The sequence below is a fragment of the Aotus nancymaae genome, unplaced genomic scaffold (assembly GCF_030222135.1).
Source record: "Aotus nancymaae isolate 86718 unplaced genomic scaffold, 86718_ANA_hifiasm-v0.15.2.pri h1tg000067l, whole genome shotgun sequence".
In the NCBI taxonomy this organism is placed as follows: Eukaryota; Metazoa; Chordata; class Mammalia; order Primates; family Aotidae; genus Aotus; species Aotus nancymaae.
In genome coordinates this window covers 25,967,158-25,992,356 of record NW_026988482.1, presented here as the reverse complement: position 1 = coordinate 25,992,356, position 25,199 = coordinate 25,967,158, and the positions used below count along the sequence as shown (strand labels likewise).

General features: G+C 40.1%; 1 protein-coding gene across 5 annotated transcripts in view; it reads right to left on the bottom strand.

Annotated features, from left to right (window-relative positions):
* Window positions 1-25,199, bottom strand: part of DOCK3 (dedicator of cytokinesis 3) — a 610,183-nt gene that overhangs the window by 113,175 nt on the left and 471,809 nt on the right. For all 5 annotated transcript variants that reach the window (XM_064367135.1, XM_064367139.1, XM_064367136.1 and 2 more), the window contains exons 15-21: window positions 20,330-20,454; window positions 18,522-18,684; window positions 17,893-17,999; window positions 17,154-17,325; window positions 16,386-16,483; window positions 11,817-11,900; window positions 10,701-10,801 (exon numbers count right to left, since the gene is read on the bottom strand). In XM_064367135.1, coding sequence (XP_064223205.1) covers window positions 10,701-10,801; window positions 11,817-11,900; window positions 16,386-16,483; window positions 17,154-17,325; window positions 17,893-17,999; window positions 18,522-18,684; window positions 20,330-20,454 — 850 coding nt within the window. The remainder of the gene's footprint in view (window positions 1-10,700; window positions 10,802-11,816; window positions 11,901-16,385; window positions 16,484-17,153; window positions 17,326-17,892; window positions 18,000-18,521; window positions 18,685-20,329; window positions 20,455-25,199) is intronic.

Below are 25,199 nucleotides of genomic sequence, written 5' to 3'. Positions count from 1 at the left end.
CTAGATCCTTGAGAAATCGCCACACTATCTTCCACAATGGTTGAACTAATTTACACTCTCACCAACTGTGTAAGAGTGTTCCTATTTATCCACATCCTCTCATCCTCTCCAGCATCTGCTGTCTCCAGATTTTTTAATGATCGCCATTCTAACTGGTGTGAGATGATATCTCAGTGTAGTTTTGATTTGCATTTCTCTGATGATCAGTGATGATGAGCATTTTTTCATATGTTTGTTGGTCTCATATATGTCCTCTTTTGAAAAGTGTCTGTTCATATCCTTCGCCCACTTTTGAATGGGGTTGTTTGTTTTCTTTCTTGTAAATCTGTTTTAGTTCTTTGTAGATTCTGGATATTAGCCCTTTGAAAGATCAGTAGATTGCAAAAATTTTTTCCCATTCTATTGGTTGCTGATTCATTCTAATGATGGTGTCTTTTGCTGTACAGAAGCTCTGGAGTTTAATTAGATCCCATTTGTCTATCTTGGCTTTTATTGCCATTGCTTTTGGTGTTTTAGTCATGAAGTCATTGCCTATGCCTATGTCCTGGATGGTTTTGCCTACGTTTCCTTCTAGTGTTTTTATGGTGTTAGGTTTTATGTTTAAATCTTTGATCCATCTGGAGTTAATTTTAGTGTAAGGTGACAGGTAGGGGTCCAGTTTCTGCTTTCTGCACATCGCTAGCCAGTTTTCCCAATGCCATTTATTAAACATGGAGTCCTTACCCCATTGCTTGTTTTTGCTGGGTTTGTCAAAGATCAGATGGTTGTAGATGTGTGGCAATGCCTTCGAGGCCTCTGTTCTGTTCCATTGGTGTATACCTCTGTTTTGGCACCAGTACCATGCTGTTTTGATTACTGTAGCCTTGTAGTATAGTATGAAGTCCGGCAGTGTGATGCCTCCAGCTTTGTTCTTTTTGCTTAGGATTGTCTTGGCTATGCAGGGTCTTTTGTGATTCCAAATGAAGTTTAAAGTGTTTTTTTCCAGTTCTGTGAAGAATGTCATTGGTAGCTTGATGGGGATAGCATTGAATCTATAGATTACTTTGGGCGGTATGGCCATTTTCATGATATTGATTCTTCCTAACCATGAGCATGGAATGTTTCTCCATCTGTTTGTGTCCTCTCTTATTTCGTTGAGCAGTGGTTTGTAGTTCTCCTTGAAGAGGTCCTTTACATCATTTGTTAATTGTATTCCTGGGTATTTTATTCTCTTTGTAGCAATTGTGAATGGGAGTTCGCTCTTGATTTGACTCTCTGTTTGTCTGTTATTGGTATATAGGAATGCCTGTGATTTCTGCACATTGATTTTGTATCCTGAGACTTTGCTGAAGTTGCTTATCAGTTTGAGAAGATTTTGGGCTGAGACGATGGGGTCTTCTAGATATACAATCATGTCATCTGCAAATAGAGACAGTTTGACTTCCTCCTTTCCTAATTGAATACCCTTTATTTCTTTTTCTTGCCTGATTGCTCTGGCTAGAACTTACAATACTATGTTGAATAGGAGTAGTGAGAGAAGGCTTCCTTGTCTGGTGCCTGATTTCAAAGGGAATTCTTCCAGCTTTTGCCCATTCAGCATGATATGGGCTGTAGGTTTGTCATATATAGTTTATATCATTTTATGATACATTCCGTCAATACCTAGTTTATTGAGAGTTTTTAGCATGAAGGGCTGTTGAATTTTATTGAAGGCCTTCTCTGCATCTATTGAGATAATCATGTGGTTTTTGTCTTTGGTTCCATTTATGTGATGGATTACATATATGGATTTGCATATGTTGAACCTTGGAAGAAAATCACTCCTCAGCAAATGCACCCCTGGGATGAAAATCACTCCTCAGCCTTGCATCCCTGGGATGAAGCCTACTTGGTCGTGATGGATAAGCTTCTTGATGTGCTGTTGCAATCCGTTTGCCAGTATTTTATTGAAGATTTTTGCATCGATGTTCATCATGGATATTGGCCTGAAGTTTTCTTTTTTAGTTGAGTCTCTGCCTGGTTTTGGTATCAGGATGATGTTGGTCTCAAAATTAGTTAAGGAGGATTCCCTCCTTTTGTATTGTTTGATACAGTTTCAGAAGGAATGGAACCAGCTCCTCTTTGTACATCTGGTAGAATTCGGCTGTGAACCCGTCTGGACCTGGACTTTTTTTGGTTGGTAGGCTATTGATTGCTGCCTCTACTTCAGCCCTTGTTATTGGTCTATTCAGGATTTCAACTTCCTCCTGGTTTAGTCTTGGTAGAGTACAAATGTCTAGGAATTTATCCATTTCTTCCTGGTTTACTGGTTTATGTGAGTAGAGCTGTTTGTAATAATCTCTGATGGTAGTTTGTATTTCTGTGGGATCAGTGGTGACATCCCCTTTATCATTTTTTATTGCGTGGTGACATCCCCTTTATCATTTTTTATTGCATCTATTTGATTCTTCTCCCTTTTCTTTTTTTATTAATCTGGCTAGTGGTCTATTTTGTTATCTTTTCAAAAAACCAGCTCCTGGATTTATTGATTTTTTGAAGGTTTTTTTTTGTGTCTCTATCTCCTTCAATTCTGCTCTGATCTTAGTTATTTCTTGTCTTCTGCTAGCTTTTGAGTTTTTTTGACCTTGCTCCTCTAGCTCTTTCAATTTTGATGATAGGGTGTCAATTTTAGATCTCTCCTCTCTTCTCTGATGGGCATTTATTGCTATAAATTTCCCTCTCGACACTGCTTTAAAGGTGTCCCAGAGATTCTGGTAAGTTGTGTCTTCATTCTGGTTGGTTTCGAAGACCATCTTTATTTCTGCCTTCATTTCATTGTTTATCCAGTCGACATACAGAAGCAAGTTGTTCAGTTTCCAAGTGGTTGTGCGGGTTTGAGTGTGTTTCTTGATCCTGAGTTCTAGTCTCATTGTGCTGTGGTCTGATAGACTGTTTGTTATGATTTCTGTTTTTTTGCATTTGCTGAGGAGTGATTTTCTTCCAATGATGTGGTCAATTTTAGAGTAAGTGCAATGTGGTGCTGAGAAAAATGTAAATTCTGTGGATTTGGGGTGGAGCGTTCTGTATATGCCTATTAGGTCCGCTTGGTCCAGCTCTGCATTCAAGTCCTGGATGTCCTTGTTAATTTTCTGCCTTGTTGATCTGTCTAATATTGACAGTGGAGTGTTAAAGTTTCCCACTATTATTGTGTGGGAGTCTAAATCTCGTTTTAGGTCGTTAAGAACTTGCTTTATGTATCTGGGTGCTCCTGTGTTGGGGGTGTATATATTTAGGATAGTTAGCTCTTCCTGTTGGATTGATGGTTTTACCATTATGTAGCACCTTTCTTTGTCTCTTTTGATATTTGTTGGTTTGAAGTCCATTTTATCAGAGACTAGGATTGCAACCCCTACCTTTTTTTATTCTCCATTTGCTTGGTAAATCTTCTTCCATCCCTTTATTTTGAGTCTATGTGTGTCTTTGTATGTGAGATGGGTTTCCTGAATACAGCACACTGATGGGTTCTGATTTTTATACAGTTTGCCAGTCTGTGTCTTTTGATTGGGGCACTTAGGCCATTTACATTCAATGTTAATATTGTTATGTGTGAATTTGATCCTGCCATTTTGTTACTGGCTGGTTTTCTTTCCCATTATTTGACTCATTTTCTTCATTGCATTTTTGGTCTTTGCCAACTGGTTTGCTTTTGCAGTGACTGGTACTTGTTCCTTTCCATGCTTAGTGTTTCTTTCAGGAGCTCTTGTAGAACAGGTCTGGTGGTGACAAAATCTGTCAATAATTGCTTGTCTGTAAAGGATTTTATTTCCCCTTTACTTACGAAGCTTAGTTTGGCTAGATATAAGATTCTGGGTTGAAAGTTCTTTTCTTTAAGGATGTTGAATATTGGCCCCCACTCTCTTCTGGCTTGTAGGGTTTCTGCCAAGAGATCTGCTGTGAGTCTGATTGGCTTCCCTCTGTGGGTGACCTGACCTGTCTCTCTGGCTGCCCTTAGCATTTTTTCCTTCATTTCACCCCTGTTGAATCTGACAATTATGTGCCTTGGGGTTGCTCTTCTTGAGGAATATCTTTGTGGAGTTCTCTGTATTTCCTGAATTTTAAATTTGGATTGCCTTGCTAGGCTTGGGAAGTTCTCCCGGATAATATTGTGGAGTGTGTTTTCCAGTTTGGATTCATTCTCCCCATCATATTCAGGTACACTGATCAAGTGTAGATTAGGTCTTTTCACAAAATCTATTTCTTAGAGGCTTTGTTCATTTCTTTTCACTCTTTTTTCTCTTGTCTTGCCTTCTCTTTTTATTTCATTGAGTTGATCTTCAATCTCTGATATCCTTTCTTCTGCTTGATCGATTTGGCTATTAAAACTTGTGTTTGCTTCATGTAGTTCTCGTGCTGTGTTTTTCAACTCCATCAAGTCGTTTATGTTCTTCTCTAAGCTGGTTATTCTAGTTAGCATTTCGTCTAGCCTTTTTTCAAGGTTTTTGGTTTCTTTGCATTGAGTTAGAACGTGTTCCTTTAGCTCAGAAAAGTTTGCTATTATCCACCTTCTGAAGCCTGTTTCTGTCTATTCATCGCACTCCTCTGTCAAGTTGTGATCCTGTGTTGTTGAGGAGTTGTGATCCCTTGAAGGAGAACAGGTGTTCTGGTCTTTGATGGTTTCATCTTTTTTGCGCTGTTTTTTCCCCCATCTTTGTGGATTTACCTGGCTGTGGTGTCAGGGAGCTGCCTGATGAGGTCGCTTGTCCGCCTGTGGAAGCCCTATTGGGTTTCTAGGGACTCCTTCAGGTTACTAGGGAAGCTTCCTGTGTCTTTTTTCTTTATACTGGGAGATTAGGCCTGTCTCTTCCGCTGACCTGTAGGCGCTGCTGGGTTGTCACGAACGCTGTCCCGTTGCTACGTAGGCTTCCTGTGTTTTTGTTAAAACATGTAGCCCAGTCCCACCCCTCTAGTGGTGGGTTGTACCCTTCCTCCACTGGGCTGGATCATTCAGCGTTCATCTCAGACTGTGGCACAGGCTATGCAACCCACTAGAGTCAGAGCTTCAGTCCTCTGGGGTTTTTGGGGGAGGGTAGGGACCCACCTAGCCACACCCTGCCATCTCCCCATTTCAGCTTTTCTCTCCGGTCATGGGGTAGGGGCCTGCCCAGCTGCTCCCACTTATAGCTCCCTCTCTCTCTGGGCAGGGGCAGGGGGCGATAGCTCAGTCTGCAGGCTCTTATTTAATTCAGTGCTTGTAATTCCCGGTGCTTGACTGGCAAAGATCTCCTGTTCTGTGTATTGCTGAGGCTTTGGGGGAAGCGCTGTATCTGGACTAGAGTGCCAGAGGGGGAGCCTCCAACTTGCCAGTTAGATGAATTTTCTGGGTTAAGCAGCACCCCTCCCTGCCTTGGTCTGCCCTGAGTGGGCTTTGCTCACCATCGGACCAGACCCATTGAAATGCACCTGGTACCTCAGTTGGAGCTAGGAGATCTTTGGATTTCTGCATCTCTCTTGCTGGGTGTTGTATGCTGGAGTTGTGTCTGATCGGCCATCTTGGATCTCTATATCCCAACAAAGAATTTAATATCCAGCCAAACTAAGCTTCATAAGCACAAGAGAGAAATAAGACCCTTTCAGAAAACCAAATGCTGAGGGAATCTGTTACCACGAGACCTGCCTTATGAGAGCTCCTGAAGGAATCACTAAATACAGAAAGAAAAGACCATTACCAGCCATGACAAAAACACACAAGTATACAGACCAATGACATTATAAAGCAATTACATAAACAAGTCTGCAAAATAACCAGCTAACATCATGATAAAGGATCAAATCAACAGATATCAATACTAACTTTGTAAATGGGCAAAATTTCCCAATTAAAAGGCACAGAGTGGCAAGCTGGATAAAAAACCAAGACCCACTGGTATGCTGTCTTCAAAGAGACCCATCTCACATGCAGTGACACACACAGGCTCAAAATAAAGGGATGGAGAGAAATCTACCAAGCAAATGGAAAATGGAAAAAAAGTAGGGCTTGCAATCCTGATTTCAGACAAAACAGATTTCAAACCAAAAAATATTAAAAAAGACAAAGGGTATTACAGTATATATGCACCCAACACAGGAACACCCAGATTCATAAAGCAAGTTCTCAGAGACTTTCAAAGAGACTTAGACTCCTGCACAATAATAGAGGTAGATTTCAACAACAACATTGACAGTATTAGACAAATGAAATTAACAAAGATATTCAGGACCTGAACTCAGCACTAGATCAAATGGACCTGATAGACATCTACAGAACTCTCCATTCAAAAGCAACAGAATATACATTTGTCTCATTGCCACATGGTACATAGTCTAAAATTGACCACACAATTGGAACACAAAACACTCCTCAGCAAAATAACTGAAATCATACTCTCTCAGACCAAAGTGCAATCAAATTAGAAATCAAGACTAAGAAATTCACTCAAAACCATAAAATTACATGGAAATGGAATAACCTGCTCCTAAATAACTTCTGAATAAATAATGAAATTAAGGCAGGGCAGAAATCAACAAGTTCTTTGAAACTAATGAGAATAAAAATACAACAAACCAGAATCTCTGGGACACAGGTAAGGCAGTGTTAAGAGGGAAATTTATAGCACTAAATGCCAAGTCAAAAAGTTTGAAAGATCTCAATTTAACAACCTAATGTCACAACCAAAAGAACTAGAAAACGAAGAGCAAACCAATCCCCAAAGTAGCAGAAGACATAAAATAACCAAAATCAGAAATGAACCAAAGGAGACTGAGACACACAAAAAAATTTAAAATATCAATAAATCCAGGAAGGTTTTTTGAAAAAATTAATAAAACAGATAGACTGCTAGCTAGACTAATAAAGAATAAAAAGAGAATTGTATTCTAATAAAAGAGATTGTATTCTAATAAATACAATCAGAAATGAAAAGGGGGATACTCCCTTTGACCCCACAGGGATACAAATAACCATCAGAGAATATTATGAACACCTTTATGCATATAAACTAGAAAATCTAGAATAAATAAATAAATTAATGGATACAAACACCCTTCCAAGAGGGAACTAGGAAGAAATAAAATCCCTAAACAGACCAATAATAAGCTCTAAACTTGAGTCAGTAACAGCCTATCAAAAAAAAAAAAAAAAAAAAAAGCCCAGGACCAGACAGATTCACAGCCAAATTATACCAAACGCACAAAGAAATGAGGCCAGTATCATTCTGATACCAAAACCTGGCACAGATACAACAACCAACAACACCACAAAGCTTCAGGCCCATATCCTTGATGAACATTGATGCAAAAATCCTCAAAATACTGGTAAACCAAATCCAGCAGCACATCAAAAAGCTTTTCCACCACAATCAAGTAGGCTTTATTGGCCAGCCATGGTGGCTTATGCCTGTAATCCCAGCACTTTGGGAAGCTGAAGTGGGTGGATCACTTGTTGTCAGGAGTTCGAGACCAGCCTGGCAAACATGGTGAAACCCCCCCCGTCTCTACTAAAAATACAAAAATTAGCCAGGCCTGTAGTCCCAGCTACTTGGGAGGCTGAGGCAGAAGAATCCTTTGGACCCAGGAGACAGAGGTTGCAGTGTGCCAAGATCATGCCATTCCACTCCAGTCTGATTCTATAGCTAGAAAACCCCACAGTCTCAGTCCAAAAGCTCCTTAATCTGATAAACAACTTCAGCAAAGTCTCAGGATACAAAATCAACATGCAAAAATCACCGACATTCCTATATACCAACAACAGTCAAGCCAAGAGCCAAATCAGGAATGCAATCCCATTCACAATTGCCCCTCTCCCCACAACACACAATACCTAGGAATACAGCTAACCAGGAGGTGAAAGAGCTCTACAAGGAGAACTACAAAACACTGTTCAAAGAAATCAGAGATGACACAAACGGTAAAACATTCCACACTCATGGATACAATGATTCAATATCTTTAAAGTGGCCATCCTACCCAAAGCAATTTATAGATTCAATGCTGTTCTCATTAAAATACCATTGACATTCTTCACATAACTGGAAAAAAACTATTTTAAAATTCATATGGAACCAAAAAAGAGCCTGAATAGCCAAGGCAATCCTAAGCAAAAAGAACAAAGATGGAGGCATCACACTACCTGACTTCAAGCTATACTACAAGGCTACAGTAACCAAAACAGCATGGTGCTGGTACAAAAACAGACACATAGACAAGCAGAACAGAACAGAAAGCCTAGAAATAAGGCTGCATACCTACAACTACCTAATCTTCAACAAAGCTGACAAAAACAAGCAATGGAGAAAGGACTCCTTATTCAATAAATGGCGCTGGAATAACTGGCTAGCCACATGCCGAACATTGAAACTGGACCTCTTCCTTACGTCACGTACAAACATCAATTGAAGACTTAAACATGAAACCCAAAACTATAAAACCCTGGTAGACAACCATGGCAATACCATTCTGGACATAGGAATGGGCAAAGGTTTCATAACAAAGACACCAAAAGTAATTGTGACAAAAGCAAACACTGACAAATCAGATCTAATTAAGCTAAAGAGTTTCTGCATAGCAAAAGAAACTGTCAACAGAGTAAGCAGACAACCTATAGAATTGGAGAACATTTTTGCAAATTAAGCATCTGACAAAGCAACTATAAGGAACTTAAATTTATTTAAAAAAAAAAAACCCAAATGACCCTATAAAAAAATGGACAAGGGACCTGAGTTTTCAAAGGCCAACAATCATATGAAAAAGGCTCAACATCACTGATTATTAGAGAAATGCAAAGCAAAACCACAAGATACCATCTCGCACCAGCCAGAATAGCTATGATTAAAATGTCAAAAAATAACAGACGCTGGCGAGGTTGCAGAGAAAAAAGAATGCTTATATACTGTTGATGAGAGTGTAAGTTAGTTCAACCATTGTGGAAAGCAGTCAAAGATGTAAAAACATAACTACCATGCGACCCAGCTATCCCAATACTGCATATAAACTCAAAGGAATATAAATCATTCTATCATAAAGACACATGCACTCATAGGTTCACTGCAGCACTGTTCACAATAGCAAAGACATGGAATCAAGCTAAATCCCTATCAATGGTAGACTGGATAAAGAAAACGTGGCACATATACACCATAGAATACTATGCAGCCATTAAAAAGAATGAGATCATGTATTTTGCAGGAACATGGATGAAGCTGGAGACCATCATCCTTAGCAAACTAACAAAGCAACAGAAAACCAAATACCACATGTTCTCACTTTTAAGTGGGAGCTACAAGATGAGAACACATGGACACACAGAGGGGAACAAAACACACTGAGGCCTATCAGAGGGTGGAGGGCAGGAGGAGGGAAAGGATCAGGAAAAATAACTAATGGGTACTAGGCTCAATACTTGGTGATGAAATAATCTGTACAACAAACCTCCATGACACAAATTTACCTATATAACAAACCTGCACAGGTACCCCTGAACTTAAAATAAAATTAAAAAACAAATTAAAAAAAACAAACAAAACAAAATAGGCTGGGTGTGGTGGCTCAATGCTAAGAGTATAGACTCTTAACACCTTGGAAGGCTGGAGCAGGAGGACTGCTTGAGGCCAGGAGTTTGAGACCAGCCTGGGAAACATAGCAAGACTCCTTCTCTGCAAAAAAATGTTAAAAAAATTAGGTAGGCAGGTGGCATGCACCTATAGTCTCAGCTACTCAGGAGGCTGAGACAGGAGGATTACTTTATTCCAGAAGTTTGAGGCTGCACTGAACTAAGATCATGCCACTGGACTCCAACCTGGGTGACAGAGTGAGACTATTTAAAAAAAAAAAAAAAAGAAAGAAAGAAAAAACCCAGAATATAGCAGCAAGCATTGGTGACGTGAAGAAACTGAAACCCTTGTGCACTGTTGGAATGTAAAACAATGCAACTGCTATGGAAAATACTATGGTGTTTCTTCAAAAAGTTAAACATAGAATGACTATATGATCCAGCCATCTCACATCTCTGTATATACCCAAAAGAAGTGAAAGCAGGATCTTGAAGAGATATTTGTATGCCAATATTCATAGCAGTATTTACAATAATTAAAAAGTAGAAGTAACTCAAGTTTCCACAGATGGGTGAATGGATGAATTTAAAAATGTGGTAAATATATACAACAGAACATTATTCACTCTTAGAAAGGAATGAAATTCTGACCCATGCTAAAACATGGATGAGCCTTGAAGACATTATGCTGAGTAAAATAAGCTACTTACAAAAGGACAAATACTGTGATTACACATAAATGAGGTATCTAGAGTAGTCAAATTCATAGAGACAGAAAGTAGAATAGCGGTGGGTGCCAGAGGATGGGAAGGGGAGAATGGGGAGTTATTATTATTATTTTTATTGCATTTTCGGTTTTGGGGGAGTTATTTTTAACAATTAACAATGTTTCAGTTTTGCAACACGAAAAGAGTTCTGGAGATGAATAGAGTTCTGGTGATGGTTGTACAATGATATGAATATACTTAATGTCACTGAACCCTACATTCAGAAAATAGTTAAGATTGTCAATTTTATGTTATGTGTATTTTATCACAATTAAAAATATAAAGTTTTTAAAAAGTCAGCTGAACTTTTTAAATGGTGGTTACAGCTAAACTTTTTAGAAGCCTATATTTCTGCTCAAACACAAGACTTAATGATGATAAAAGAAACTTACTTGTATGCTAGAGCTCCAGCAAAGTGCTTCTGGATATATGTGTCCATCACAGGTCGAAAGTGAAAATACTTGATGTCTCGGAGCAAGTTGATGATGAACACCTGGGAGATATGGAGAGCAAGTCATTAGGGTTCACTGGAGGCCTCAGATCTATTCCCAGTAAGAAACAGTCTTCCTTCTCCAAAGAATGGCAAATTGTCAGTGTTTTTTCTAGCATTCCCTACAGGTAGTGAATGTAAGATTTCCATTCTATGTCTGTATTTCTGTCTTGTCTTTTCTCTTTCAAACACCCCAGCCTCCTAATTCAGACCCGGGCTCATCAGTCACTTTCTGTGTTTACTGTGAGCCTCTCCCTTCACAATAATGCTGGGTGGTACAATATAGATCAGGGAAAGGCAAAACAACATGTGTGGAGACGGCATAAACAATAAAGTATCCCCAAAAACTTGGAAAAGAGAGGGAAAAACAGCTTGTTCTCTGAGTCAAATCAGCCTATGAAAGGCTGTGGCCTTCAGAAATGGGGCTGGTGGACAGGGAAATTAGGAAGAAGAGCTGGAGGGGCAAACTATGCAAGTACCCATTGCAACTCTCACCTCTGCTCCCCATCTATCAGGCCAACTGGAGTATCTAACTCTCCTTGAATGTATGGCTCTCTGGGGGACTGGATATATTAAGCAAAAGGCACCATCTATTTTTATTAACCAACCTTCTGAGACTGGTTCTGAAACAACTGCATAGACTCTGGAACTCTCTTCATGATGGTTATATCCTACTTTGTAAGAGAAAAAATGGGCCATTTGATTTCTTCTATTACTCTCTGGGTTTCTGACCTCATGGAAGTCACTATTTCAGGGCCAAGGCAATACTGCAATAGTGATGAGACTGAAGATCCAGAAACTACAAATCCAAGGTCTGGACTTGATTATGCTAGATTCTTCAAATTTGATTTGCCTGGTAGGTTGGTTGGTCTTCCTGGGGCAACAACACTCAGTCCCTTTTCTATTGGAAACATCTATATCTTGTGATGATTCACTCTAATAAATGGCTTCCCTTAAATTTTCTGAAATATATGACAGGAATAATTAACAAAAGTAAAGAATCAGGAAAGTGACTTACCAGTGACTGAAAAACCAACAGGCCGTATTTCTCTGTATTATCATCCAAAATCACAAAGAGTGTATCTAAGATGTCCTGCAGAAACTGAAACAACATAAAAAGCAGAGGGCTCAGGTCTCAGGACCGTATATGCACAGTCAAACTTCCACAAACCAATGAATTTAACTTCCAATAAAAAGGTGAAAGATCTCTTAGGATCTCAAAATACCATTTAAAAATCATCTAGTACCCTAAGCCTCCACCTAGCTAAGTGATAACTAGGTGGACTTGAGGTGTTGGCTTATAGCCCAAAGGGCCCCAAGAAAGACTTCAAGCTGAGAGCCAAATCAAGAATGCAATTGCATTTACAATAGCCACACCCACAAAATACCTAGGAATACATCTAACCAAGGTGGTGAAAGACCTCTACAAGCATAACTACAGAATACTGCTGAAGGAAATAATAAATGACACAAACAAATGGAAAAATGTTCTATGCCCATGAGTTGGAAGAATCAATATTGTTAAAATACCTATACTGCCCAAAGCAATCTATAGATTCAACATATTCCTATCAAACTTCCAACATCACTTTTAACATAACTAGAAGAAACTATTCTAAAATTAATACAGAACCAAAAAAGAGTCCAAATAACCAAAGCAATCCTAGGCAAAAAGAACAAAGCTGGAGGTATCACATCACCCACTATATTACAAGGCTACAGAGCAAAAATGCATCATACAGGTACAAAAACAGACACACAGACCAATGGAACACAACAGAGAGCCTCAAAATAAAATGGCCTACCTACAGCCATCTGATCTTTGACGAAGTCAACAAAAATAAGCAACAGAGACAGGATTCCGTATTCAATAGATGGTACTGGCAGCAAAAGAGATATCAGCAGAGTAAACAGACAACCCTCAGAGTATGATAAAATATTTGAAAACCATGCATCCAACAAAGGACTAGTATCCAGAATCTATAAGGAACTCAAACAAATCAGCAAAAATCCCAAATAATCCCATCAAAAAGTGGACAAAGGACATGAAAAGACATTTCTTAAAAAGAAGATATACAAATACATCTAACCAAGGTGGTGAACCAACAAATGTATGAAAAAAATGTTCACCATCATTAATCATCAGGAAAATGCAAATTAAAACCACAATGAGATACCACCTTACTCCTACAAGAATGGCCGTTATTGAAGAGTCAAAACACAACAGACGTTGGTGTGAATATGGTGAAAAGGGAACACTTTTATACTGCTGGTGGGGATGTAAATTAGTACAACCACTATGGAAAACAGTATGGTGACTCCTTAAAGAACTAAAAATAGATCTGCCATTCCAGCAATCCCACTACCAGGTATCTACCCAAAGGGAAAGAAGTCATTATATGAAAAAGACACATGCACATGCATGTTTATGGCAGCACAATTGGCATTTGCGAGGATAGAGAACCAATCTAAGTGTGCCCATCAACCAACAAGTGGATAAAAACATACATACACACACACACACACACACACACACACACACACATACATACCATGGAATACTGCTCAGCCACAAAAAGGAAATGCTGTCTTTTGCAGTAACTTGAGCTACAGGCCATTATTCTTAGTGAAGTAACTCAGGAATAAAAAACCAAATACTGTATTTTCTCACTTCTAAGTGGAAACTAAGCTATGAGGATGCAAAAACATACAAAGTGATATAATGGACTGTGGGGACCTGAGGGGGAAAGTTAGGAAGGTGGTGTGGGATAAAAGATAACATGCTGGGGACAGTGTACACTGCTTGGGTGACGGGTGCACCAAAACCTCAGAATTCCCTATGAAAGAGCTCATCCATGTAACCAAAAACCACCTGCACCCCGACAACTATTAAAATTAAAAAAAAAAAACATGAAAAAGAGTGTGATAACTGACAAAACAATAAATGGTGCTGAGATAGCTGGCCAGAAGCAGTTAAGGTGAAAGTTAAGAAACATTCTTCCTCAGGCAGTATGTTTACATTGCGTGGAAATGAACAATCTCCTTCCCACTGATATGCTGCAGCTAGTACATTATTCATGCTGAAGAATAAAACTGGACCCCTACTTTCACCATTAACAGAAATGAACTCAAGACGGATTAAAGATTTAAATGTAAGATCTCAGATTATAAGAATTCTAGAAGAAAACCTAGAAAACACCCTTCTGGACATTGGCCTTAGGAAATAATTTATCACTAAGTCCTCAAAAGCAATTCCAACAAAAACAATTGACAAATGGAACTTAATTAAACTAAAGAGTTTCTGTCCAGCAAAAGAAACTATCAACAGAGTAAACAGACAACCTACAGAATGGGAGAAAATATTTGCAAACTATGCATCTGACAAAGGACTAATATCCAGAATATATAAGAAACTCAACTCAACAAGCAAAAAACAATTCCATTAAAAAGTGAACAGAAGACATGAACAGACACTTCTCAAAAGAAGATATATAATAAAGTGGCCAATAAATATGTAAAAAATGCTCATTATCACTAATCATCAGTGAAATGCAAATTAAAGCCACAATGAGATACTATCTCACACTGGTCAGAATGACTATTACTAAAAAGTCAACAAGGCTGGGTGCAGTGGCTCACGCCTGTAATCCCAGCACTTTGGGAGGCTGAGGCAGGCGGATCACTTGAGATCAGGATTTTAAGACCAGCCTGGCCAACATGGCGAAACCCCGTCTCTAGTAAAAATACAAAAATTAGCCAGGCATGGTGGCTCACGCCTGTAATCCCAGCTACTTGGGAGGCTGAGGTAGGAGAACCGCTTGAACCCAGGAGGCAGAAGTTGCAGTGAGCTGAAATCGCACCACTGCACTCCAGCCCAAGTGACAGAGCAAGACTCCATCTCAAAAAACAAACAAAAAAGTCAAATAACAGATGATGGCGAAGCTGCAGAGAAAAGGGAACTCTTATTGTTGGTGGGAATGTAAATTAGTTTAGCTCCTTTAGGAAGCAGTTTGGAGATTTAATTTAAAAACTTAGAACTACCATTTGATCCAGCAATCTTATTACTATGTATGTATCTGAAAGAAAAAAAAGTCGTTCTATCAAAAAGACCATGCACTCATATACTCATCCCAGTACTATTCACAATAACATAAGACATGGAGTCAATCTAGTGCCCATGAATAGTGAACTGGACAAAGAAAATGTACATAGGCCGAGTGTGGTGGCTCATGCCTGTAATCCCAGCACTTTGGGAGGCTGAGGCAGGCAGATTATGAGGTCAAGAGATCAAGGCCATCCTGGCCAACATGATTAAATCCTGTCTCTATTAAAAATACAAAAATTAGCCAGACGTGGTGGCACACACCTGTAGGCCTAGCTACTCAGGAGGCTCAGGAGGAGAATCGCTTGAACCCAGGAGGGGGAGGTTGTAGTGAGTGGAGATAGCAACACTGGACTCCAGCCTCGGTGACAGAGCAAGACTCTGTCTCAAAAAAAAAAAAAAAAAAAAAGAAAAGAAAATGTGGTACATATATACATATATACCATGGAATACCATGCAGATAAAAAAGAAGAAAATCATATCCTTTGCAGTAACAAGGATGCAGCTGGAGGCCATTACAGAAACTAGCAGGAACAGAAAACCAAATACTTCATGTTCTCACTTTTATGCGGGAGCTAAACATTGGGTACTAATGGACATAAAAATGGTAACAGTAGACACTGCGGACTACTAGAGTGGGGAGGGATGGGGGCAAGGGTTGAAAAACTGTTAGGTGCTATGCTCACTATTTCAGTGATGGGATTATTCATATCTCAAACCTCAGCATCATGTAATATATCTATGTAACAAATCTGCACATGTACCCACTAAATCTAAAATAAAAGTTGAAAGTATAAAATAAAAAAAGAAAACATGGCATATATACACGACGGAATGCTATTCAGCCTTACAAAGAGAGATCCTGCCATTTGCAACAACATGGATAGAGCTGGAGGACATTAAGCTAAGTGAAATTAGTCAGGCACAGAAAGACCACACAATTATACTTACATGCAGAATATAAAAAACTGAACATATAGAAGTAGAAAATACAATGAGGAATACGAGAGGCTGAGGAAAGGCTGTGGTTTGAGAAAGGGGAGATGTTGTTCAAAGGGTACAATGTATCAGTTAGATGGGAAAAACAAAAAGCTTTAGTGATCTATTGCACAGTATGGTGATATAATAAATGCACTGTATATTTCAAAATTGCTAAGAGTAGATTTTAAATATTTTCACCACAAAAAACGCTAAGAATGATAAGAATGTGAGTTGACATATTTGCTAATTAGCCTGATTCAATCATTCTGCATTGTGAACATATATTCTACATTGTTAAAATGTCACGTTGTATCCCATAAAGATAAAAAATTATTATTTGTCAGTTAAAAATAAAAGTATTCAAAAAGAGGAAAAGGAAGCTAACAACAACACTCTGATGAAACAGTCTCAGAGGGTTACTGGCAAAAATCATGATGAATGAAGTAGGGTCTTCTGCCCAGATTCTTCCTCATTCAGTATGTTTAAATTATGTGGAAGACATACCTTAACAATTTCCTCCCCACTGACATGCCGTAGCCGCCCTAGTACATCCATGATCCGGTCTGGGAAGGCTTTCCACTTCAGCAGAGCTAGGAGGTCCACTAGAAAGCAAGCCCAAAAGATGATGAGCCCTGGCTACTCTTCTTTTTTTCTTTTTTTGAAACAGAGTCTCACTCTGTTGCCAAGGCTGGAGTGCAGCTGTCTAATCTCGGCTCACTGCAACCTCAATCTCCCAAATTCAAGTGATTATCTTGACTCAGCCTCCTGAGTAGCTGGGATTACAGGCATGCACCATCATGTCCAGCTAATTTTTGTATTTTTTATAGAGACGGTGTTTCACCATGTTGACCAGGCTGGTCTCAAACTCCTGACCTCAAGTGGTCCGCCCACTTCGGCCTCCCAAAGTGCTGGGTTTACAGGCATGAGTCACTGCACCACGCCGAACCCTGGCTATTCTGAGGTCAAGCAAGGCCCAGACTCTCCCAGTCAAGGACAGGTGGAATCTATAGGGACAGAATTAGCTGCAAGCATCATCACAGACTGAGATTAAGGCCAAAGACACATGTGCGATGTGTACTGTGAAACTACTAAAACCGTGGGAAACCTTGTAGTCTGCTGTTGCTGAGTGATTCCTTCAACTTCAAATGAAAAGAAGCCCATTATTATGGCATGAAAAAGGAATGATTTCTGCTTCCCTTCACATGCACTAGTAATGTGGAGTGAACAACGGAGGAAGGTGGGGGGCACCACCCTGCAGGCACTATCACCTACCATTCTGCGTGAGTTTGGTAGAGGAGAGCTGAGTGGAGATGAAGAAAGATTCTTTGGTGCTGCGCTGGAAGATGAGGCTAGAAGGGATATTAGGACAGCCATTGTAGTCCTCTTTGCAGCAGGGCAGGCCGAGGTACAGAGCATGGTTATTAAATGTGCTATTCTCATCACACTGTAGGCAAAAATGGAGAAAAAAATGTCCCCTGAGCCATGCAACATGCAAAAACCAGGTCCTAGGGAATTTCTGGGCTGATATTTGCTCTCATCTTCCTAAGGCTGAATGTTGGGCTTCAGGTCCTCTTGGAAGAGTGCTTTCTATTCAGAAACTCCCTAGAACAGCTCATGTGCCTTTTAAACAGACTATGGTGGGGCAATGTGGTTGCCACCTGATGTGCAAGTAATCTTGGGTGGCAGCTATGCTGTGACAGCTGACAGTACCATGATCTCAAACAGCAGGTCTAAGAGTATACTAAACAAGACCACAATGGCAATGAGGGGTTGGTAATGGATTTCCATCCAGTAAGTGAGAAGTAGAAAACAAAGAACTTGTTGGCATTACTTGTGGGAGGAAGGCCACTGCTCTTAGAAGACCTGCCCACAGATGTCCCAATGTCACCCACCAGTGCACTTCCCTGGGTCCTTTGGCCTGCCCAGTGAAAACCACCTAACTGAGAACCATGTGAGAGAGTGGCCTCAGTGGAGGTGAGGGGTGGGGATGAAAGACAGCCAGGCCTCATACCTTGTACACATAAAGCTCGTGAATATCATCTGAGAGGGTGGTGCCATCGTCACGCATCAGGGGTGAGAATGCAAAGCCAAAGAGTTTCTTTTCCCCCTTGTCCTTTGCTGCAATCAGAGCCAAGTATTAGTTGTTTTTTGCCTTCCACTCTGCTTCCTCCTTGAAATTCTCCTTGTGCTTATCACCTATGCTCTTTTGTCCCTCACCTCTTTCATTAACTAGGTGGAAACCTGACTGCAGGAATGATAAGAAATATACCAAAATGAGCTTCTATTCATACTCACAGCATATAGGCTACCTAGATCCAAAAAGAAACTAAATTGCTGGTCTTGATGACCAGGGTCTCTTTAATAAGCAGTTTAATCATGGTATAAAGGGATAGTCAAAGGAGAATGACAATGGATAATAATCTGAGACTCTAGGAAGGGCCAATACAAGACTTTGTGGTTTTGAATCACCGCTTTTACAGTCCCAAAAATAGCCTTTGGTGACATCCCATCTCTGAATATCTGTTTATTCCTAACTCCTCATTTTCTTGCCCAAATAATAAGAATCCACTTAATTCTGTTCCAGAGAGGAGAGAGTTACATTAATATTCTCAAGGGAATGTAGGGGGAAGTCTAACTTACTAGAACAATGTCTGAACTCGAAGCGCAGGTGGGAGCCCCGGAACCGGTCAATGGGGATGGGCAATTTGATAATTTCTCCCCACCGAGGACTATTACTGTGGTAGAGGACAAAGGAGTGGTAGGAACTCCTATTTGGCTCTCCTGAACCTAAGTTGATGCAATCCTGGAAAAAAGAAACAAAATAAGATGTCATCTTCCTGGTAGGAATGTCTGGATTTCTGTGTCACTAGGACACTTTTCTTTCCCCTGTTTAAAGGTCTCATTTTTGCACTAAGCAAAATCTCTGAGATCAGAAAATGTATTTTACTTAAATTCAATACTTTTGAAGCAGTTATGTAGACGGTATATGAAATCAGCAGTCCCGATTCTCCTTGCTTTCTTTGGGGTGAAAGTAACTACACGTACTCCTCAACAAAATGGGAGAGAAGCAGGGTGGTGTATTAAATCACTAAGGTAGGCTCTTCATCCTCACTGAGAAGAGAAACAACAAGCTGAATAAGAGAAGTCAACTGTGTGTAACATTTTACCATATCAGAAAAAAAATTAAATTACAAAGTGGAGAGAGCCTGTTTTCTAACTGTCCTGAGTCCTACACTTGGACTGGCATTTTAGGTCACTCCTGGCTGACTTTCTTTGGATATAAACAAGTTAGGCCAGATTTAACTTAACCCATATCCCAAATATTTCCATGAAGATGCAGTCTCAGTACTACCCATGCCCTTGTCTGGACAACAGGAAGCTTTGGGCCACATACTCAGGAGTAGGTCCCAGTCCACACAGGGGTGAATGTGATCAGCTGACCATTCTCCTGTCACTGGCGCTCTCCTTGCAAATAGTGAACAGATTTAGGTTCTTGAGTTTTTTAAATGGCACACAAATCATTGTTTCTACTACTATTTCAACATTCTCCTATATTTCTGTCGTGATTTGGGAAATGATTTTGACTAATTTTACCTTTTTCTATCAAATGGGAATGATCATTCCCGTTCTATCTCACAGGGTGGTGGTCAACACACAGAAGCAAGGTTTGCAGGAGGCTGAGGCAGGAGAATTGCCTGAACCCAGGAGGCGGAGGTTGCGGTGAGCCGAGATCGCGCCATTGCACTCCAGCCTGGGTATCAAGAGCGAAACTCCGTCTCAAAAAAAAAAAAAAAAAAAAAGAAGCAAGGTTTGCACAACACTGACTTGCCTTCTACCAAGTGGGAGGCAAATGATGCCTTGTTATTCACCGCAGACTTTACCATGACATAACTGAAGAGAAAACTCACATGCAACGGGAAAACAGCACTCCAAGTCTTCACTTTCAGTGGAGAATAACAGAGGATACTTGTACTACATTGGCTTTAATCTTCCAGGGCCTGAGTCTGCTGTTCTTTGTCCTATAATTTGGTACTAGGAAGTGACTGTCTAAGTTCCACCCTTGACCAAAGTGTAAATATAACTTTCTGTATTAGCTCAAGGAATAAAAAGGCAGAATGGGACCTAATAAGTTACCAAAAGTAGGCAGCTCTATGCTAGGTGGAATGGCAGGAGAGGCAACATGTAGGACAGAACTAGAGGGAATAGGTCTAAAATGGAGCAAGAGGGATTCAGGTCAGATACTAGGATATATTTCTGCAATGGCTGTACAACACTGGAAGTCATTATCAAAGCACACTTTAGGGTTTCCTAAAGAAAGAAAAAGGCAGAGAAAAAGATATATGGGGTGATTTTAATCCTGCTTGAAGAGAATGGGCCTCTGGATAAAGTCCACAGAGAATTATCATAGGATTATCCTCCATCTCAATTGACTGACCGGCAAGCCTTACCTTCAAGATTTCTCCATCTGCATAAAGCACATACATGGTCACTTCAATATTCTTTTGTACACTCTTTCCTCCTCTCTCAAAATCTCCCTTCTCCAGGGTTAGGTATAGGTCATTGCGGATATCACCTGCGGGGAAAGAAATGCCACATCCTTATGACTCCAGAAGCCATACTGCCCCATTTTCACAGAGAACTAGGCTAGCATTTGGATCTTCTGGGGTGGGTGGGTGCTCAGGGCATTCCAAGCTTGGTTAATAATGATGAACATTTTACCATTATCAGTGCAGCAGCACTCAGGTTGGTTAGTCATGTGTTCTCTAAGTCCGAATTCTAAAAATGTTCACCACACCCTGTCAAGGGTGGAGAATCTTTCAGATTGTAGACGCTCAGACCATTCAGTCTATCTCTCTCCAGGAGAATGGCTGTAATCTAAGCCTCCCAAAGAGGGAAGATTCTAGCATCAACAGGAATAACATTTTAACATGCCTATGTCTTAACTACTAATCCCTCTTCTTTTCCCTCAAGAAGGGTTTCTCTTTGATAGATTTATACTTTTTATATGCTTTCTTTTTACAATCCCCATCCTTTCTGAGTCTGACTAGAGGACACACTACTTTTCCTTCCAAAGATTTGGAGACTTTGTTCCAAACCTCATTCCCTGCTGGAGTGACAGGTAGAGGTCACTGGACTACCTGTCGCTTTTTCTTCTTTTTGTTTGCAAGTGTGGTGGGAGATCACTTTCCAGAAGCATAGGTAGTAAGGCAACGAGGCAACATGTGCTGTTTTGCTTCCCTGTGCTCTGACTCCAGCCCATTCTGCCTATCTCTGTTGTTCAACACTAGGGAGGAGAAGCTCAAACTTCAAGTCTAAAATAACCCAAGTTACATCTGCCTTTTTAGGGTGATGGTTGAGGGGAGACAGTGTTGCCTGTTCATGTATAAGAGTGTAGGCTGCTCTAAGTTCCTAAATCTTTAACATAACCAGTTTTATTCACATGAACAAATGAAGGGCTTTTGACTTTCAAAAAAAATAGTAAAAGCTGTGGGAGCAACAAACTTCAAAGGAAGAAAATGGCAAAGGAAAATAGGAAAGACCAAAGTGAAGATGTGTTAGCAGCCTGAAGAAACCAAATGAGAGATAATGAAACAACTTGCAAAACATGCCAGTTCAGAAACCAGGTATTTTTTCTACTTCAGTTCTTAGAAAAACTGGTACATCTAAATATGTTATTACTTGGAATCACAATGATAGAGGTAGGGTTTGCTTTTGGTTGGCATGTGGGCTTTCTGGTTTGGTCAGAGATAAATGACAATGCTCTCTTTTTTGCACTGACTACCTCTCTAATAATGGAAGCATCTGGGTTTCTTTCATGCATGGAACAGGAATAGACCAGGACTAGCACATATTTGAGGATTTCAGGATCTTTGTGACTAGTACTTCCATTATTCAGGTCATTTTCCTATCCCAGGTACAACATCTTGAAATCATGGTTATTTGGATGCATAATGAAGGTTCTTAAAATACTATGGCTAAAGTGGGGAAGAAAAGTCATGACAAGCAATTAACTATTCCTCAAGAGCCCTGAGATCTTTCCCTAATGTGTGAAAGCCATCTTCTTTCCCCAACAAGCAACCTTGATATTACCATGAAGGAAGAAGAAAATGTATCTTGAAAATCATATCAAAATGCCACTGTTGCATATGTGGGATAGCCTGGAGGACCACATCTACACAGATCCTTGGGTTAGGAAGTGCCTCTGCTTTGAATTCTAATGAGTCTAGAATCTTAGTCTGCTTCCTTTGGACGTTGCTGCTTAGGGCCTCCTAGTACACTGTTTAGAGTGCTCAGGTGTACAGGGTAGGTTTGGGTGGGGAAGACAGGTAGAACAAGAAAGGAAGTTCAAATTTATCAGTTTGCTACTGTTAGGACAGGGGCTGAATAAAGTCAGTCCTGAAAGTAAAATCCAAACTTAACTGAGAACTTTACTATGGCTCATTGCTATTTTTCTTCATTTTAACTTTCTCCTTTAAAGTCAGGTTATTGCTACTACAGTGGGATAAATCAGAGTTAGTTATATCTGAATTTTAAACAACTGAAACAGGCTTCTTAGAAAAGTCTTAATTGCACATTAGTTTTTCTATGGAATTTAAATATTACTTAAATTTTAAGTATTTAATTAAATTTAAGTAATCCTTTTTTTTTTTTTTTTTTTTTTTGAGACGGAGTTTCGCTCGTTACCCATGCTGGAGTGCAATGGCGCGATCTCGGCTCACTGCAACCTCTGCCTCCTGGGTTCAGGCAATTCTCCTGCCTCAGCCTCCTGAGTGGCTGGGATTACAGGCACGCGCCACCATGCCCAGCTAGTTTTTTGTATTAGTAGAGACGGGGTTTCACCATGTTGACCAGGATGGTCTCGATCTCTTGACCTCGTGATCCACCCGCCTCGGCCTCCCAAAGTGCTGGGATTACAGGCTTGAGCCACTGCGCCCGGCCTTTAAGTAATCCTTAAATTTAAATTAGCACAAAGTGAATAGTCTAGAATTTTTAAATTAATTTTTAAATTTTTATTTTTATCCTTTTCTGAGTCAAATAGTCTAGAAAATTATAATGCTTAATCTAAGAATAGGTGCTTGGCCACATGTTCTCACTCATAGGTGGGTGTTGAACAATGAGAGCACATGGGTACAGGGAAGGGAACATCACACACTGAGGTCTGTTGGGGGATGTGGGACTAAGGGAGGGACAGCGAGGGGTGGGGAGGGATAACATTGGGAGAAATGCCTGATGTAGGTGACAGGGGCATGGAGAGAGCAAACCACCATGGCATGTGTGTACCTATAAACAGTCCTGCAAGATCTGCATGTGTACCCCAGAACTTAAAGTATTAAAAAAAAAAAAAAAAAGAATAGGTGCTTGGTTTAAATATCACACTGGTTTGAACTCTCTGGAAGTCATTCTCAAAATAATCTATGTAGCTTTTAATAGCAGTTACCTATTGGCTACCAGGAACATTATTCTAGGTTGTACAAATATTTTTAATCTCTGTGGCTCTATATACAGGTTAACCAATAAAATGTCCTTCAAATGAAACATTTTCAAATTTTCCTAGTTTTATATATATATATAGAATACTAATAAAAAACTAGGAGCTGGGCATGGTAGCTCATGCCTGTAATTCCTGCCTTGGATTATAAGGAGGCGGAAGTGGGGAGACTGTTTGAGGCTAAGAGTTCTGGACTAGCTGGGCAACACAGTGAGGCCCTACAAAAAAAATATATTTTTTTAATTAGCTAAACATGGCAGTGTGCATCTATAGTCCTAGCTAGTCATGAGGCTAAGGAGGGAGTATCTCTTGAGCCCAGGAGTTTGAGGCTGCAATGAGCTATGATCATGCCAGTGTACTTAAACCTAGCTGACAGAGTGAGACACTGTCTTTTAAAAATAAACAAATAAAATTAGACAGTGTCTTGGAGATTATTAATGAAAGAATTTGTGTTGATTATACAGAGTATGCTCACAGTTTCTGGGCAGGGCATTTTAAGGTAAAATGCCAGTTTCAAAATGTAAGGTTTAAGTTATATATTCCTACAGTTTTCATTTTTTAAAAAAACCGAATGCCCTTGGTGATCATCTAGCTGAGAAAATCTATCAACACAAGTAATTGTGCCCTCTGAGTTACAGACTGAAGTAGTTTATTTTCGTCAGGTCTTTAGCTGCTCTTTATTTGGAGAACAGACCTGCCTAGACTATTCTAGAACTATTCTCAGCCAGGTTAGGTATTAGGCTATTGGGCTTACGGGTCGCAATTATGCAATTATGGTTTCAATTTCAAGAATGGCAATCTGTGAAAATTAATGTTGCTGAAAGGGAGAGGCTTCCTGTCAAAATCTCTCTAGGGGGTCATTTCAATCAAGCTCTCCACTAATTCTCTTGGAACTAGAAGAAAACATAAGCAGCAGCAAATGTGAAAAGCTCCAGGGATCTAATGACCCAGGACTACTTGTCTGCCTGCCTGCCTTACAGATAGACTTCCATGGTTCCCCGGCTCTTCAGCTGTCCCTATTGCATGTTACAAGTTCATAAAACCTATCGGTCAGATCATGCATTTGGGTTAAGGCTCTGTTTCCGAGAGGCTCCTGTAAACTATGGCACCAACTTCCAGGAAATATTATCAGGAGAGAGAGACATGAGGGCAGGCACATTACAATGAAGATGAGAAAGAGAAAGCTGGAGCAGTGGTTTTGGATGTTAGTTTGCAGACCACTGCCTGGCTGGTTGTATTCGAACCACCTGGGGAACTTGTTGAAACAGATTTCTAGCATTCACACATTGAGATTCCAGTGGGTCTTGTTTACATCTATGTTTTTAAAAAATCACCAAGCGATTCTGATGTTCTTCACTGTTTAACACTAGGAGGTCTGCTGGGAGGACACAGATGGAGTTTGGCTAGGGGTGGGGGACTGGGCAGCTCTTAGGCAGCATGGAGGAGTGCTGAGAGGGCGAGTCTCTTCTGCAAGAAGTAGGAGTAGGTATTTCTGAGGGTAGCCCTGATGATGGGTCTCCTTTTTAGGAAGGAAGGACCTTGGGCAGCCCTGACTCCCTTTGTTAAGTGCCCTCTGCTTCCTAAGGTTGGCAGAGCACCTTACAGCATCAGTAATGTCTTACATTGAGTGCTTAGTGCTTGGGTGACATCCAACAGAGTTTCTTGAATGAAGTGGAATGATTTGAGTTTTTTCTTATAAAAGGGCCTCAGAATAAAATATCTGCCCCTTTCACAGTCTCATAGGATCTGTTGGTACAGCTGCACTCAGGAAACTGGGCACTTAAAAGTTTCTAGAAGTTAACAAATCTTTTCTGTAAAAGACTAAATAA